This window comes from Xiphophorus maculatus, chromosome 22 (genome assembly GCF_002775205.1).
Source record: "Xiphophorus maculatus strain JP 163 A chromosome 22, X_maculatus-5.0-male, whole genome shotgun sequence".
Lineage (NCBI taxonomy): Eukaryota > Metazoa > Chordata > Actinopteri > Cyprinodontiformes > Poeciliidae > Xiphophorus > Xiphophorus maculatus.
In genome coordinates, this window is record NC_036464.1 from 8,017,731 (window position 1) to 8,035,925 (window position 18,195).

At 36.0% G+C, this 18,195-nt stretch overlaps 1 protein-coding gene across 1 annotated transcript; it reads left to right on the forward strand.

The window, feature by feature from the left end:
* The first annotated feature begins 91 nt into the window (after nucleotides 1-91).
* gng4 (G protein subunit gamma 4) lies at nucleotides 92-16,173 on the forward strand. Its single transcript, XM_005795127.3, has 3 exons — nucleotides 92-693; nucleotides 3,800-3,905; nucleotides 12,100-16,173. The coding sequence occupies exons 2-3, from the start codon at nucleotides 3,807-3,809 to the stop codon at nucleotides 12,226-12,228; spliced, it is 228 nt and encodes a 75-aa protein (XP_005795184.1). The 5' UTR covers nucleotides 92-693; nucleotides 3,800-3,806; the 3' UTR covers nucleotides 12,229-16,173.
* The last annotated feature ends 2,022 nt before the right edge of the window (nucleotides 16,174-18,195 follow it).

An 18,195-nucleotide genomic window follows, 5' to 3' on the forward strand; every position in this document is an offset into this window, starting at 1 on the left:
AAAAAAGACATCAATTAACATGTAATCAGGTTAAATGTTGGATTTATTTTAAGGTTTGTTACGCATCTCTGCCAGGGGGGGAGATATCAACAAATGCATGATTAAAATCTAGTTATTAATCCATGTGAAGAGAGCCGTCGTTAAAACTGGGTGAGGCCCGTCAGCTGCTGCGGGGAGGACCCGGTGATGTCAAAGCTGATGTAAAAATGAAACGGGGAAGCCTGCAGATCTCTGCCGCCTTCTGGAGCGGTAAATCAGGGAGGGGGAACAACAAACCCGTCCGCTTCTAATTAGAGTAGCAGGCGGTGCGTTTAGGGCCAGTTTGTCCACTGGAAACGCTCCGTCGCTGCTGCAGCAGCTCCTGGTCCGCGGATCTTGCAGCCTGTGCATCACAGATCTCTCCGTCACACCGAGGTTTCCCCCCTCTGCTGCATGCGTAACATCTCTCCGGGTCCAGCCGTGGAGCGCACCGACACCTGACCGCTCGGATCGCATCAGAACCCGCTCGGATTTTCCTCCTTCAGATCAAAAGCGAGGCTGGGATTTCCTCCTATCGTTTCATTTTTTTATTATTATTCCTACACATCCTCCTCCTCCTCCTCTTCTTCTTCTTCTTCTCCTTCTTTTGTGTGTGTGTGTTGGGTGGAGTCAACTCGGAATTCTCCAAATTGGAAAAGCATTGGCACGTCTCAGGTAGGAAGCCTGATTTAATGTCTGCTTATAGTCGAGCATTTTAGTCCTTAAATCCAGATTTTTGAATCTGATTCGTAGCGTGGGCTTTTCAGGTCCAAGCAGGGCCGCAGCTCTGTTTTTGTCTCCTTAGAAATAAGGAGAGGCGCCCGCGTCTCGTTTTGACAGATTTGACTCTACAATCAGCAAAGGTGCGTTTGGATAAAACGACACACAGGCGATCAGAGGCTGAAATCCAGTCGGATGAAGCCTCACGATGCGCGGATTGAGGGGGAATCTGTAGGCCTGGTAGCTTCGTGCGAGGGTGTGTGATTAGAAGCTGCAAATTGATCACAAATACAAAAAAATAAAGGCGATGCATTAGAAATGAAACACTCTATCTCCCATCTGCTTTATTATCTCTGACTTATCTCGGTTTGATACGATGGAAGTGAAGCACAAATAAAGGCAGGATGCGTCCGGCTGCACTACACGTTGGTGGAAGGCTTCATGTCTTCATCCTTATGAAACACATCTGTGGTTTGGTGCCTCCTCCTCTCCCTGCTGCTGCTGCTGCTGCTGCTGCTGCCAAACTGGGCCAAATCAGCGCTGAGGGGGGTCAAAACCAGAGCAAGTCTTGGTCACTGCTTGTCAAATGTGGTGACTGGAGGTGGGCAGAGTATCCAAACATTGTACTCAAGTAACTACTTCAACATATTTGTACTCAAGTAAGAGTAAAAAGGAGCCATCCAAGACTTAAAATAAGAGTTAAAACTTGTGTACCGAGTAACCAATCAAAACGTAAGTGAATTAATGTTTAAAAATTACATAAACAGATGGATCAAAATAGAAAGTTATGTGAAAAATTTGGTGTTTTAAAGACCAAGTGGAAAGTAATTTTTGTAAATAACATAATTATATAAAACCAGAGACAAAGAGATGGAAAAACAGCATTTTTTTCCCTTTTAATTTCTTTCCCAGATCAAACTTCTGTCTCGTTTTATGTGTCTGGACTGTTTGTTATTAACAGCCCTCAGCTTTTATAAACAAACTATTTATAGAGCTGACAATAAATCTAATCTAATCTAATTACAAAATAACAAAATGAGGCAAACATTTTTCCAAAGCAATTTCTTTCAATACAAAAAGCTTATGAAATTGTGGTGTGTGTCCGGTAAATGTTTGGCTAAAACAAGTTTGGTCTTCATTCAGTGGAGTTACTCACAGTGGGTAGAGGATCAAGAAATTTTACTCAAGTAAAAGTCACATTACTTCGTAATAAAGTTGCTCATACAAAAGTAAAAAGTGAAGCATAGTAAAATTACGCTAAAAAGTTTTTTTTTTTCCCCCCAAAAAGTGAATCAAGTAAATGTAACTCTGATTCACACTCTTTGATTTTTTTTTTTTTTTTTTTTTTAAAAAAAGCTTTTTATCATTTTAGGCCAAGAAAGAAGATTAATTGTTTTCTGATTTTTTTTTTTTTTTTTGACAAAACAACTCAAGCTTAGTCAGATTGGATGAATAAAGCCAGTGAACATCAGTTGTTACAATTAGTCAGAGATTCTCAATTGAATCCAGGTCTGGACTTTGACTAGGCCATGCTAACACACAAGTAACCTCTCCATTGCAGTTCTAGTTGTAAGTTTAGGGGAAATCTAACAGGTTTTCTTCCAGTATTGCTCTTTGTTTAATCTATAACATATTTTATTTAATTTTGCTTATTCGTGTTTTTATTCTCATATTTAATTTTTAAGTTTTATTTTCCTTTGCTGTCTCTTGGTTTGATTTGAATTTGATTTGTGGAGCCTTGAGGATTATTATATGTTTTTACAGTGTATGTTTGCATGTATGCTTATGCTTTGTACCACTGCAAAACTATTATACCTGACAAATTATAAATAAATACAAATAAATAAAGTAGACCAACCTATCCATCTTTACATAAACTCTGAACAGGTTTCCTGTTTTCACTGAAGATAAAGCAGACCACAGCATAATGCCACAACCGCCATGTTTCACTGTGGATATGATGTGTTCAGAGTGATGTGCAGTGTTTTGCAGTTTTGTTTCATGCTAAGTGTTTTGGATAAAGATGTTTTTAGGGGTATCAGATTAAAGGAGGCTGAATTTAAATAAACTTTCAAATTTTTGCTTCTACAAAAATGTTAAAACCAGGTTTTCTTTCCTGGTTCAGAATTATTTGTTAGCAGAACAGGTGGGGCAGCTGGATTAAGGCATGTTTTAAGGGGACCTATAATGGAAAATTAATATTTTTGCATGTTTTTGTCCTTCCATTTGGGTATTAACTGCTTCTAAAAACAACTCAGAGGCTTAAAAATAACTATCCCACTGTTTTTTTGGTAATAAGTTTGTATTTTTTGGTGTCTGGAAAACAATCCGATTCAAAAACCTTGTGATTGTTGAATCACATTCCAATCCGCTGTTACCTAGCAACCCCAAAGTCCAGCTCATCACCTAGCAACCAAAGTTGAGCTCCAGCACGTTTGGATGCTATATGTGCTGTACAATGGCTACTGGAAACGATAAGTGTTTTGCTGCTTACTTACCATTCAGAAACCACTTGATGGATTCTTCTTGGTTGTGCAGGAGGCTCCACTTCTGCTTTTCAAAGATATGGGTGTTCATCTGTTTGCAGCCATTTTTATGTGCTGCGTTGAGCTGGGGGTCGTGGCCAGCAGCCCCTTATTTTTGATTTAAAGTGACAAGAAGCCCTAAAACAGCTCAAAAAGGCAGAAGTGAGCAGACTGAAATTTCATAATCTAAGAATGATTTTGTGCAAAAAAATGTAATGAGCATGTTTTGTGTAGACCAAAACACAAAACCTATTCTAAACTGTTTACGGAAGCATAATAGGTCATCTTTAAGAGAAAGCTAGGCAAAGAGTGGACAGATTTTCTCCAATTGAGGCAGGTTTGCGAACATTACAAGATGAAATACTTTAAATACTTTACATAAGTGGCGAACACTTAAAATTTAGCTGCTCAAAAATAAACTGCACTGCACAAAATCTCTTTTCCAAGACGAATAAACAGGTTTGTAGGAACGGACTGCTGGAGACGTGGCAGAGTTTCCTGCTCACTTTCTTTTCTACCTCTGCTGTCTGTCACAGGCACACCATGAAGGACAGCATCGCCAACAACAGCACAGCCAGCATCTCCCAGGCCAGGAAAGCAGTGGAGCAGCTGAAGATGGAGGCCTGCATGGACAGGATAAAGGTACACTGGTTGTGTTTGGGTTCAGGTTCAGCATTTGTGCAGGTTTTTCTCTTCTTGGTTCAGATGCATGAAAGTCCTCTTGCACACTAAGTGTTAAAAATGGTCTAGATTTGTATCTGATACTAATTGTAAGCATAGTGCCCTATAATACACTCAAGTTATCATGTTGTCATTTTATGAGAGATTATCTAAAAAGAATAGCCGTTTGCAGAATTGTTGACTTTGCAGAAATCAAGTGGTGACAGTAGAGAGAAACAAAAGTAAGAAGCCAGTCAGAATGCAACCATTTGCAAGCAGCTAGATAAACTCAGCAGTAATGGACGAGTACTGCGCGCCACTTAACCACAAAGAAAAAAACAGTCAAAGGGATACGGCTCACCATGCAATCACTAAGCAAGAAATACTTATTATGGAAAGAAAGTAAATAACATCAGACAGGAAAGATACTTAGCTACTTACACAATCAATGGACAGGAAGTACTTTTTATGTAAAGAAAAGTTTAGAAAGTCTACAAAGTTAACAGCAGCAATAGCTCTACAAATTACTTTGACCAGGAGAAGTTCAGAAAAGTTACTCTAATACCTGATTATTAAAGCTAAATATTTGTTTTGCACTCAATTGAATACATTTTTAATAAGATGCTTGTGCTATTCACCATCTGTCAGGTTAAAACTGTGGGAACTTGCAGAACAACAAACAGTTTTATTCTTAACTCTGCTCCAATTTTGCTTTATTTAACATCAATTAGCCACTTTAATCAGACATTTGAATCACTAAGAGAAACTTTTGATTTATCCTAACACTCTAAGATATTCTTTTGCTGATTCCAAATTCATTGTGTTATTTCTCTTTCTAGTATAATGAAGGTGCTGAAGGAAAATTCAGTTAGTTGAATAACTTTTTTTGAGTTTAAATGATTAACCGGACCAGTATTGAGAGAGGTTGCCTTGAAAAAATGGTTGCAGTGTTACTAATGAAAGCGTAAGTTTGCTCTCTGACTGAAGGTAAACACTAATATTGGTTGCCAGGCGGGGACATTTTCATATCTAATCGCAGACACATTCTGCGCACATATGTCGATTTGTTTACACGTCTGAAGCTGTGGGTTGCTCCTCAGTTGGTTGGTCTGCAGACGCTGATGCCTACAAGTTTCCAGATTGCATGATGACAAGATTCACACTGTTCAGTTGTACCTGCCATATGGAGAGCTGAAAGAGCAAAGACCTGTGAGTCTCACTCTTCTCCATGTTTGGATTTCCATAAAATGAAGCACAAGCACGATGTTTTTAGGTTTTAGTGGCAAAACTACTCAAGCTCCTTTTAGCTCTGCCTTTATCAGGATCTATAATTTGCAGTATTCTTCCCATAAGCACAAAACTGATAATACATCTGTGCTCTCTCTATAGTCAGTATCTGCTAAACCCATCCTAAACACCTGTACAGATATCGTTTTAGACTACATTTCATGTGGCAAAGAATATTTAGCCTGTCAACAACATGACTATCAAGACCAAAATCACTTCCTCTAAAGCAGATGAAGGTTTTTTATTACATAACGCGTGCCACGTTACATTTTCTTTAGGTGGAATATTGCTACTAGTTGAGTCTGTTCCCCTCTTCATTTTCATTTTGTATTCATTTTACCATTTTGTTCATTTTACTTTGTACATGTAAATATTAGTTTACTTAGATACGGAGGTCGGCTATAATAAAAATGCTTAATTCTTCTTTATAAGTTATCATCCATAATTTGTACCTGCTTTATGCGGAAAGGTTGGAGCTTTTATTCTTTACATCCCTCTGCTATTCTTCAACTTCAAATTAATTATAGTAGTAGTAAAAACAATATGAGTATTGAAGTGTGAGGAACAATTAAGAAGTGGTTACAGAAATGTACTATGTATATATAATGTTGAACATTGGTATGTCTTTGTAAATGTGTAATTTTAGCTTAATAGTTTTATGATTTGTAAACATTTAGATTTTCCGCTATTTTTGATGTTATTTGTAAAGTTGCACAGTCAGAAATCAACAGTAATAATTTGGTTTATTCAGCCTTTCAAAGAGAAAAAAGTCAGAGTTCCAAGCTAAATATTTAATTCAAAACTAAATATTTAATTTACAAACTAAATATTAATAAATATTTAGTGAGGAAGGTTATATAATTAGTTATTGATGGTAAACAAAAAACAGAACTGACAGTATGACAGGAAATGTTATTTTTTTCTATTTTCTCCACTGTTTGGCTCATGAGATCATGAATAAATATGAGAAAAATAGAAAATATTATTAAATGATGTTACAGGGTAAAGTTTTTTAAGTCAAGAAACCAGTTTAAAATATTAATGTTTTTCAAGAACAAAACATTTGTATCATGTAGATAGTCATACAGTTACCTATAAAAGGAGTAATAAATAGCGTTTTTTGTTGTTATCACAATAGTATTACAAAATATTAAATCATATCTATGCTGAAAATATTGAAATTGAAATGAACACTTTTTCCAAACTACTTCCAGCACCGTTTTTTTTTTTTGTTATTTTCTGTTGGGATCATTTTGGGTTCTCCTCATTTTGTATTTCCAAAGTTAAAAGTTCCCACTTGAAGGAAAAACGCATAAATGCGTGCACCGCAGTAGGTTTTTTTTTATTTCCCTCTTTAAAGTTAAGGTCAGTCTCATAACTGTGACATTTGAAATTTTGGTTTATTAGATAGAAGGTCTTAACATGTGTTATAAAGAGCTTGTTGTGCAGCTGAAATGACCGTGTCATCATTGTCGTTCAGAAGCTCCTCATGTGCTCCGGGAGTCATTTCCTTTCTTCCCCGAGGCTGATGGTTCAAACAGCGTTCCCTTTGAGCCAGGACACATCCACAACTGTTTACAAAAGCAACAACAATATGAGTACATATCAGGAATAGATCTGAACTTTTGCTAGACATGTGCATCAAATGAAAATGAAGTGTTGATTAGACGCTGAAGTGACTGTCGCCTGCCGGCTTGTTGAACCAGCTGCTTGTTTTGCCGTATTTTCACACATTGTGTTCGTGCCTGAAGTGAGTTACTGAATGAATTTGCACAACTGTGGTGAAGCTATTGGATTGTAGCTGAAAAACATTTTGGTGACCCAAATTTAACAATGTTTTTCCATTTGGTTGCAGAAGTAAACATGGATGCTAACGATGAACGTAACGTAGCACAGAGCAACATGGGTACACAAGAGTGATTGGCAGCACTAAAACCCTCCTCCTAATACAAATATGTGAATAACATATATTTTTATTACAAAAGTTTCGTACTGCAGCTTTAATAAGTCTATGTTTACATAACCTTCAACGTGCAGGAGCATATCACCACTACAGTCTTCACACTTGAGTTTCTTCAGCAAAATCCTCAATTTTTACGTCTTTGTTTCTCCGTAAAAACATAAAACTTACAGATTTTTACAACGAGAGTTTTGGTTTTCTCTTAAACTTAAGTAAGAGATCTGCTGAGAGGAGGTTGGTATCAGTGGAAGGAGCAGGGATCACCACTTTCTCATTAATTGCTCAGCCAGCCAAAGAAATGTGATCAGTGCTAATTAGAAGGACTCTCCCTCCATCATGGGGCTGAAGTGTAATTACAATCAGTCTGGGCCTAATGACACCCTCAGTGCAGTACCACTTTTCCTCCTGTGGGGCTCCTGCTCTCTGCAGTTTATATAATTACTGCATTTAGTTTCATTATGAAAATAATTGGGTTGTTCTTTTGGAGACGACTTTGTTAAAGTTCCACTTTGTGAAGGACTGAGCAGAGGGTTTTTCAGAAAGTAGACAGACGGCGTCTTCGGCTTTATAGCTTTAGCTTAGAAATTCTTTATTTTCACTTTAAGCAATTGTACCCTATCCTCACACAAGTATACTTTGTGATTTTTGAGCTTTTTTAGCTGCGGAGAAGTTGCAAACAGATCGCAGGTGTACCATTGCAGACAGAAATAAAATGAAGTAGATCATCTGGAAGAAACTAGCGACGGTACTGTAGTCAGAGCAGAAAAAATAAAACAGAAGTGTGCAGATTTTTAGCCATGCGTGACGATGATACAGCTCTTGCAATCTGCTTCTTTGCAGTGAAATCTGTTTGGCTACCCAGTGGTAATTTGATGCCAGCAGCACTTTTCAAATCATTGGGACGATGAGATCTTCACTGGTGGGCTGAGTCGCTTCTACAGTGGCTTTTAAAACTGTACAATCTCCTGGTAACATTCCAGGTTTTTAAGTGTTATACATTTTGAACCATCATATCTGTGACTTACATCCCATAAAACCAAACATTTGTGAGTTTCTAAGAACACGATTAGAAAGTTTTCAGTTTTGAAAAATTTAATAAACACTGAAAAGACACATCTGAATTTCTTGTAAACTCCTTCCTATTCCTAAAAGCTGTTAAACGTTTTCATGCAACTGTTTTTGGGGTTGAAAGAGTCTGTTTGCTTTCCGTTTTATTTAAAAAAGTATTGCGCTCTTTAAGTTCATAGTTCTGGCATAAATGTAATATCACTTCTGGACCGGATCACTGAAGAGAAATTCAACATCCAGAAATACCAAAGTAAGAGAGCGTGCACTGATCGACGCAAGGCGAACTGGTAAAACGTTTATGGTCTATGAGGATGGAGATAAAAAAATCAATTAATCATTAAATAGATACAGAAACACTTCTTGTTTTCTTAAATGTCTAGCTTTGCTTAAGCGATGAACATATTTGTCTAAGTAAACATCTCTTCTGCTACTTCTAGTAAATCCATCTTTTATTAAGCAGGATTTAAGCATGAATCATGTCCGACTTCTCATTCTCATTAAATAGCTTTAATCTCATCCCAGAAATTCTTCATAAACAAACATCCATCATATTTATTATGTTTCCGTCAACATTTAGAGCTGGAAGATAAACAAAGGGAACTCAGGCAGGGAAAACTGGGAACTTCAGACTTTGTTCTGATCTTATTTAGCTCATCTAGTTATGACTCTGTGTACGGATGCAGGATTTTAGTTTTTCAGAAAACAATACCAGCACACAAATAGATTTTTTGCTGTAATATTGTTGTATTTTGCATGACAGAAACAATAAGGTTTCTTTCTTTCATTTCAACTGTACATGTTGCAAAACTTCTTCAAATCGCTCAGATTTGAGAACATGTCATCCACAGAAGTCTTATGGGTTTTTCCTGTAATGTTGTTCTGGAAACAGTTTTACTTTTTCTCCCATGAAGTCGTTTTAGATGCATGCTTGTTCTCAGAATAATGCTGAAAAATACATTTCTTCTTGATATTTAGATACTTGAAGGTTTTGGGTCAAAACTAAACAGAATAAAGAGAAAAGAAAATGTTAATTTGTCACAGTCGCATGTTTACCATATGAAATAAAAGAGATCCTATTTGCTAATTATGTTGAGCTTAGTTGGAGAAAACAGAAAAAGGAATAGGATTTATATCACTTTGAAGTTGCTTATTTATTCAGCCTGGTTTAATAAACTTAGTGAAAGCAGATTTAGCTGCACCAAAGTCTGCTTTTGAGTAAAAGTCACTGGACATATCTGTTCCTCTTTACTATGAAATTAAAGAAAATTAAAAAAGTGTAATTTACTGAAAGATAATTATTTTGTGTTAATTAATATTTTATATTTATTTTGTATTATTGATTTTATTCAAAAGTAAAAAGCCTCAATGGCCAAGTTTTTATCATTCCTGAATTCCAGTCAGGGGCCGCACAAAATCAATCCGGGGCCCTCAAATGGCCCCTACGCCGCACTTTGGACACCCTACCTTGACAAATTACACATTGTATACTAAAAGTAAATGTGTCTCTTTAAATCAGCGTTTTTAAGTCAGAAGATTTGTCTGACATGCAGATGCACATAAAATGATTCCTTAACATTTAGAGGAAACATCAACAGTGGCTCTATTGATTTCTGAAGTCGGAACCGTTGCTGATCATATTTTTGGCTTTGTGCTGCATCGTTGTCGAAGCGAGTGCTTCACATGGCCGGATGATGAGCGTTGTGTGATGCATTCTCCCCTGAGAGCAGCAGTGGGTGAGGTGAAGTGGCAGGCGGGAGATCAGATGGCTCTCTGCTCCGTGCGGATCCCGGGGCCCCGGCCGTCCCTCTGCTGCAGCTGCTCCTCTGCTCTCCATTTGCCTCCCCTGCTGTAACTCCCACTCCGCTCCCGAGTGGAAGCCTGCGCTCACATACAGTCTGGCTGTACTGTAAAAAGATCAGGCCTACAACTAACGATTAGCTTATTAATCGATTATTCTGACAATTAATCGATAAATGGGATAAAAAAAAGGCACATTTTACAGGTTTTTCCTTTAACCACTTTAAGGAGCTGGTGTGTGTAACTTTTATAAAACTGTCACCATGTTGTGACTGTTTGTTATGAGACAGATAATCTGTGAAAACATCGATTTCCTCCCTGAGCTTCTGTTGGTTCTGGATCTGTCTGATTTTTTTCAGTCAGGCCTGTTCCAGTAATCAATGCGACTAACGATAAACGCATTGATGAGTTTCTGTAGATCTTGTTGGGATGTTAGTCCTTTAGCCCTTTTAAATGTTCTTCGGGTGATAGAAGACTGACTTTGTAACCGTCTTTATGTGACTCTGAAGGTTCAGTTCTGTGTTTTTCAATATAGTTTGGTTTTATTTTGTCTAATTCGGTTAATTGTGATTAATTTTTAGAATGTGTTAATTACATATTGTTTTGTTTCCGTTAGTTATAATATCATGTTTTAGTTTTTTCATACTTTGGTTAATTTTTAGGTGCAGAAAAAGGTCAAAGTATCGTATTATAACTAGGTAATGAATACTCAACAAAAAATAAGATTTTCAAAACATTTATTCAATTATTGTTGAACAACAAACTGACTGGTGTTTTCTGTTGCCAGGAGAAATATGAAGTGCCGTAATTTGCTGACGTCTGACGTAAACTGTTTATGTGTGCAGTTCGAAAGGCTAATAAGTAGATTAATTAAATCTGTAATTTCAGTATATTTTAGTTAGTTTAATAAACAGACAATATAGTTCCAGTTAGTTGTAGTTTTTCCTCCATTAATTACCGTTTTTATTTATTTCCATTAGCTTTGAAGATGTTCCATAAGAGCAGGTCTAATCAGTCTAGCTCTATGGCTTTATTATTTATTTTACATTATATTTAGAATTTCTAACTTCACACTAACCATTAGAAAGAAGGTTTGTTGCAGTTTATTTTTTACATGTTTGACCAACGTAGTCAACTTGATGATTTTTTTAACTTTTTTTTTTTTAAAAAGGCTGTAATTCTCCTGAACAAATTAAAGTTTTGTTGTTTTTACATGTTTGACCAAATTTTTGAAGCTATTTACGTGTGCTGCAGAGTAATCAAATAAATCTGCAATTCAGTACATTTATGCCTCAGTTTAAAAAAAGGAACATTTTAAGTCAATCGGCCAGAGTTGTGTGCTAACTAGTTACATTCACTCTATTACATTTACTTGAGTAACCTTTTTGAAAAAAAAAAAAAAGAAAACTTTTAGGAGTATTTTTACTATGCTGTACTTTTTACTTTTACTTGAGTAAATTTATCATAACGTATTTCTACTCTTAGTTGAATGAAATTTCTGGATTTTCTACCCAGTGAATGAAAAACAAACATTTTTAAAACTAGAAATTCACCAGACTCACACCTGCAGTTTTTGCTAAAGATTTTGATCGAGTTTTTTATTGAAAGAAACTGATTTGGAAAAAAAATGTTTTGTCTGATTTTGTTATTTTTTGCTACGTATATGAATTATTGCCATTTTGATCCTTAGAATACAAAAATTTTCATTTAACTTTATACTTTGGTCCGTCTGATGATGAAATTTTCAAAAATTAAATGACTGATATTTTGATCAGACCTTTTACTAAATACTGTTTACTTTTACTTGAATAATTTCTTGGATGGATACTTTTACTTTTGCTTGAATAAAAATATGATGAAGTAGTGCTCTGGGTATTCTACTCACCTCTTGTATCGGCCGATACTAAACCTCAGATATCTGTTTTTGTATCAGAAGTGAAAAAAGTGGATCATTTTAACTGTCTGCTTGACAGTTAAAATGTCAAATAGAAGATGAATTTCTGTTAATATGAAAACTCTTAAAATTTTGACGAACATCTGTACATCTGTACATCCACACCCCAGGTCTCCAAAGCAGCTGCAGACCTGATGGCGTACTGCGACGCCCACACACGCGAGGACCCCCTCATCGTTCCCGTCCCCGCCTCCGAGAACCCGTTCCGGGAGAAGAAGTTCTTCTGCAACATCCTCTGATGAGCCACCGCCGCCGCCGCAGCAGCCGCTACGAGTGCAGGCTTGGCGTTGCCTGGCTTCTCTGTCTTCACCACACCTGAAGCTATTGGCCATCAAAGGCGTTGAGTTGAGTTTTGCCTGGTGGACACTCTGTTGTTGCTGGTCAGCTCTGTCTTAGTGGCTGAGGGTTTTGGGGGAGTCAGCCACCGAACTGGCAACCCAGTGAGCGTTACCATGTCTTGTTAAATAGGTTTGTTATTGCTTTGTTGTTAGAGAACAGCCTTGCTCAGTGCTTAATGAGATGAAAGATGTGTTTTTTCTTTTTCTTTTTGAATTTTCTTGTGCTAGATCGTAACTTGCCTCAGGAAACAGAAAATTTGCCCAGTGTTGAAACTTCTACATCATGTTTTCCCCTTTTACTTTATCCAGAGCAAAGTTTTCAAAGTTTTTAATTAATTTTCCAAAGAGTGGTGCAGTTTGATTTTATAGCAACATTGAAATTTAATTTGATAGGAGTCTCAGAAAATTAACTTTCTTTTTTGGAGCCTCAAGCTGGAAAAAAGCAACTTCAAATTTCATTTAAAATCTAGATTTGACTTGGACTCATGGACCGGGACTCAAGTCTGATTGGGATTCTTTATAATCAGAGGTTACAACAATCTGATATGACTGCAGCTCTGACACATAACACATCGTATTTGCATAATATTCCTATGAAAACATTAGCTTGATTTATTAGCTTTGGCAGACCTTCACTCTAGCCACTTCCTGCTTATCAAAATAAAAGCATTTCCATTATTTTCATTCAAAAATGTCAAAATACTTTCTTATCTACTCTTTCCACAGTGCCCCAGGCATAATGTTGTAATTTATACCTTACTTTGGAGCATATTTACCTGTTATGCTTTACAAAACGGTTTTAAATAATTCAAATTGAGGTGGAGAAAAACTTGTAATACCCCAAATAGTTCAGTATAGAGTTAAGGAGTTCATGGGATTGACGAAATAAAAGCATATGGTTTTATTCATTCACAAATTTAAACATTTTAAAGACGAGAGACCTGACGAACACTCTTCCTGTGACGATGTGAGACCTCATGTAGACAAATTCTAAAAACTTGACTTAAACTCAAACCAAATCTGTTAGACTTGGTTTGATTGGGAAGCAAAAACCCAACATTTGTTGCATTTTTGTTGACATTGTATAACTAAGTTCATCGCCATAATAATGACCACACAGGTGTCTCTCCAGCTGAATAAATATCATATTAAACATCATGTACTTGATGAAAAAATGACTTTCGTTATGAATTGAGAGAAACGACATCTGCACTTCAACCGTCAGGATTCGCCGAAAGCACAAAGAAACAGCTTCCTGTAATAAATCACTTAATTTGCACTGACAATAAGAGAGAGAAGGCTGCAGATCAATTCTGTTGCAAGTAATTAGATTGAATCTATTTATTAAAGGGCGCAATGACAACAATCAGGTGACTTTTTCAAGATTATCACAACAAGCAAATTATTCATTTGCTTTGGTGTTTTCTTTGATTTGCTCCCAGTTTATTTTATCCCCTACAAATAAGAGACATTATGAGGTGGTGTAGCTCCCGACTGGAGTATTATCTTTCAATTTGCAGGAGGAGTTTTCCTCCCTGTTTATTTTCTGGGCCTGTTTCCTGAGACTGGTTACTTTTGTTTATTATCTTTTTTTGCCTGTCCAATAGAGTGAATGGCACGGCCTTTGACATTAATGCCGGACCAGAGGCCTGCATGTTTCTCCGCTCCTCCTCTTTTTGACAGCTGCCTCTCTTTCCGAGGGACTGTCGGTCTTTTAGAGTGTACAGTATGTTAACAGTGCCAATTTCTGTGAGAGCAGCGTGATTCTCACCCTGCAGGCCCTGCAGCCCTTTCTTTCCCTTTTGTTCATTTCGGCGGAGAAAGCACACTGTCGAAACGTTTCCTTTACATGGTAGTTGAATAGCATTTGCGAATTTTTACAATAACTTGTTATGATCGTTAATATTATTGTTATTATCAGTAGTAATATTGAATATTTGTTGCACAGCACTGACAGGTACATGACGTGTAGTGCTACTATAAGCTTGTATGAAGAAACAATTGTTTATAAATCATTGCAATTATTGATACTATCTCTGTATTTTTTAAGAACAACAATAAGGGTTGTTTACACGATATGATCCCTTTAGTGGTTCAGGCCTTTTTTTTTTGCCTCATTTCTGTAAAATTGAGAGAAATTTCCTCCCTCCTGTTACTTGAATTTTACCTTCAACATACGAATCACACCCCTGATACAGGTTGTGTTTGCGGTTTTATTTCATGTGAAGATGGTGCCAAATCTACAACAAAGATTAAAACATCTAAAGATGAAAAATGCATGGATTTGTTTCTGTCTACAACAGGGAGGACTGTTATAATATGAAATGTCGCACCGTTATTGACTTTTATTGGTGTTTCGGCGCCAGATGTAATTATTGGCACCCCTGGTAAAAGATAATGTAGAAAGCATTAAAATCCAATTAATTTTTCAAAACAGAAGATTTATCTCACACTGAATATTTGGGAAAATTTCAACCTTTAATTTTAGTGCAGAAGAAAACCTTATTCTAAGAAGTAATTGTGTTTTTATTCACATAATACAGATTGTTCAGATTATGCTGCAGGACTATTATTGGATGTAGGATAAATGGCCATAAAGATCAAATGTTTTGAATCACTACTCCATATAATGAAACATTTTTTTTGTTTTAGCTTTTTCTATAGCAAGACATAGAAGCTTGTTTTAAGTTAATAATTCCTTAATATTGATTTAAAAACTACTAGTTCTATTGGAAGATAAATTCACTTATAACAATGTTATATTATGAATTAAATAATTTGTCGATGGAACTAGTACTTTTTCATCAATATTAAGAAGTTATTGACTTAAAACAAGCTCATATTTCTTCCTGAAAGGTTATTTGTAAGTTAGTTTTGTCTTATTTCAAGTGTATTAAGATATTTTGTGTTTTTGTTTCTTGGCTACATGAAGCCAAGAAGCTTCTTCATATGGTATGCCTGGAAAAATACAAATAAAACCAATAAATAAAAATAGCAAACCACTTGCAGTTTTAATGCAGATTTTTTTAAAAACATTTCTTGATATTTTGAGGAGCCGATAATGCTTTGCACTCAGAAGAAAAGCAGGGACGATTGTAAAGAAATAGACCCACAGCATTACAGAACCTCTACCATACTTAACATTAGGTATAAAGTTGTTTATTTATATTATTGTTCTTTTATATAGACAACATTTTAAAACATCTTGGCCTAATCTGACCAAATCACATGACTCCAGTTAAATTTGCAGAAGCATTTTGAAAATTTCACGTTTACATTTGATATGATAGGAAAGAAGACATTTTTTAACAACACGGCATGTGGATAACCTCTTCTTATTCTTACAAAGACTTGCATATTCCAAGATGCCACCATTTTCTACACATTTACCTCACTTAATTGCCATGTTTTCTTGTTTTTACCATTTTGAAGAGTGGTTGGCAAAGAGAAATTTGCTTTATTTTGTCATATGATATCACATTCTTGAAAAATTGGATGAACTTTAAGAAGGAAAGTACATTTGTTATTTGGGAATTATGCACTGTACAAGCAATTTTCTTTTAAGGAACTAAAATCAAAAGGTTGGATTTTTCTAAATTTTTTAGTGGGATTAAAAAAATGCTGCAATACAGGATGAATTTATTTTAAGAATATTTAAGCATCCTTACCAACGGTGCCAATAAATGCGACTGGCCCTGTACTCTGCACAGTATGATGACGTTGGAGCCTGGATGTGCCAATAAAACGAGCAGCTGTATGAATGATAATGTGGAGGAAAAGCATTTAAATAGAAGGCTTTGTAAACCCTTTGAAGAATCAAATGAATTAAAGGAAAACGGTAACCCATTTGTGTCTCTCCGCTTCATGTCTCGCCTCTTTGAGGTTTCCAGCCAGTGTCTGATCACACTGGGAGCATTAAAGGCCAAATGGTTGAGTCTCACAGAGGAAACATGCTGCTGCTGTTGTGCAGTGGAGACCTCCTGTGGCTGAGTGGAGCCACAGGCCATCTGGATGCTCTCTACATCTGTTGTGACACTTTTAAAAAAAATATCTGATTCATTTCGACCTCAGTTTGTTTCCCTGCAAAAGCACACAGAGGAGAAGATAATGCATGCAGAGCCTTTATTTGCGTGAAGTATACATACAATAATACCCTTTTTTTATTATTGTATGTTTATTTTGTAGCTGTTCTTTTTGTGTCCATTCATTCACAGCCTCAACTTTGAATAGAATAAGCTCCTTCTACTGTTTTTTTTTTCATATTATAGCTCTTTCCATCCTCCTCAAAAAGTGAATTTATTTTTAGATATTCACTTTAAAAAGTCAAAACATTGTCATATGAATTCATTGCACATAGTGCTAAACTTCCAATTTTGTTAATTTTTATGATTATGTTCCTTTCTGTTCATTAATTTATATTATTTTTTAACAACCTGCCTTGGTATGGAAATATTTATTGTTGTTTTTATTTTGTTTTGTTTATTTTTCGCTTTTTGTTTTGTCATTTACTGGTTCATATTTATTACTCTAATTACTGGTTCCTGTTATTACTCAAATTTCTAATAAGCTTATATCTTCCACGAGGAGTGTTAGGTCATTGCCAACACAGCTGACTGTTCATTGAGCGCTGCATGATGACATTTTAGGGCAAAGTTAGGTGGTAGGAAAAAAATTGGGAAAGCATCAGGGATAATGATGCCTTCCCAATTTTAGGATTATTATACAGTTATAGGATTATACAGTTATAGGATTATAGGATTTTATACAGACTTGTCACCCTGTGGAAAACTGTCTCAATGTACAGTAGAAGAACAAAACAAAACAAAATAAAAACATGTATGTTTCTCCAACTGTAAAGGTTTGTTAAAAGATAAAATAAAACAAAAAAATGAAATGGACTCAATGTACGACTTTCACACAAAGTCAATTTTCCTTGAACATCTCTAATATTTATCTAAAAATTTCAGCATTTTTTTCAAGGAAATATTTAACTTTCCGAACTCAAACATGTCTTTATTTTTTTCTATTCATGTTTTTAGGTTAATCTAAAAAACTTTGAGTTTTTTGCCAAAAATTTACTCCTCTCTTTAAGTTGTCTATGTTCTTACAGTGGCTCAACTACATTGTTGTATATAAAACATCAGTTTTGTGCCGTTAAACTGAATTGCTCAAATAAATAAACCTCCACTGTACTCTCTCTCTCTCTCATTGAGATGCACCTGTGTATCACAGAAAAACATGAAAAAAGAACCTGGATGCTGCAGCAGATTACGTTTGATGAAAACAGATAATTGCATGTGAGGGTTTTTGCATGATGATGCAAATCCTGGCATCTCTCAACGATTTCTCTCCTCTAATCTGAACGGATCAAGCTGTGGATAAAAACATGAGCAGCTATGAAGGAGGATTGTGAAGCCTCGGGACTGGCTGTGCTGCAGAGTGCCATCCATATATTTCTTTTAAATCAAAGGCAGCAGAAATACATTTTCTCTGTCAATGCCTGACAATGAATGATGAGGTCCTGAATGAATACACTGTATTCTGTGTGCAGCTGCTCACCGCTAGTAATATCTGATCAATCCACACCCACACAGTCGTGATGAAAGGGAATTTGGGTGCTTTTTCTCCAAACCAACAGTAATGTTTGTTGATGGATAATCCAAACCGAAGTAAAAATACTCATAAATATTAAATTCTGATGACTAATTTACCTCAAAGTGCAATGTTGTCTGAGTTTTTCCTTGCAGTCGACTGTGTCCCCAGACTGTTGGTTTTCTGAAACAGGGAGAAATATATATCCTGTGTGCCAAAAATAAATGTGAAATTCAAGAAATAGACTTGGTATTATGGGGAACATGAGTCTCAGCT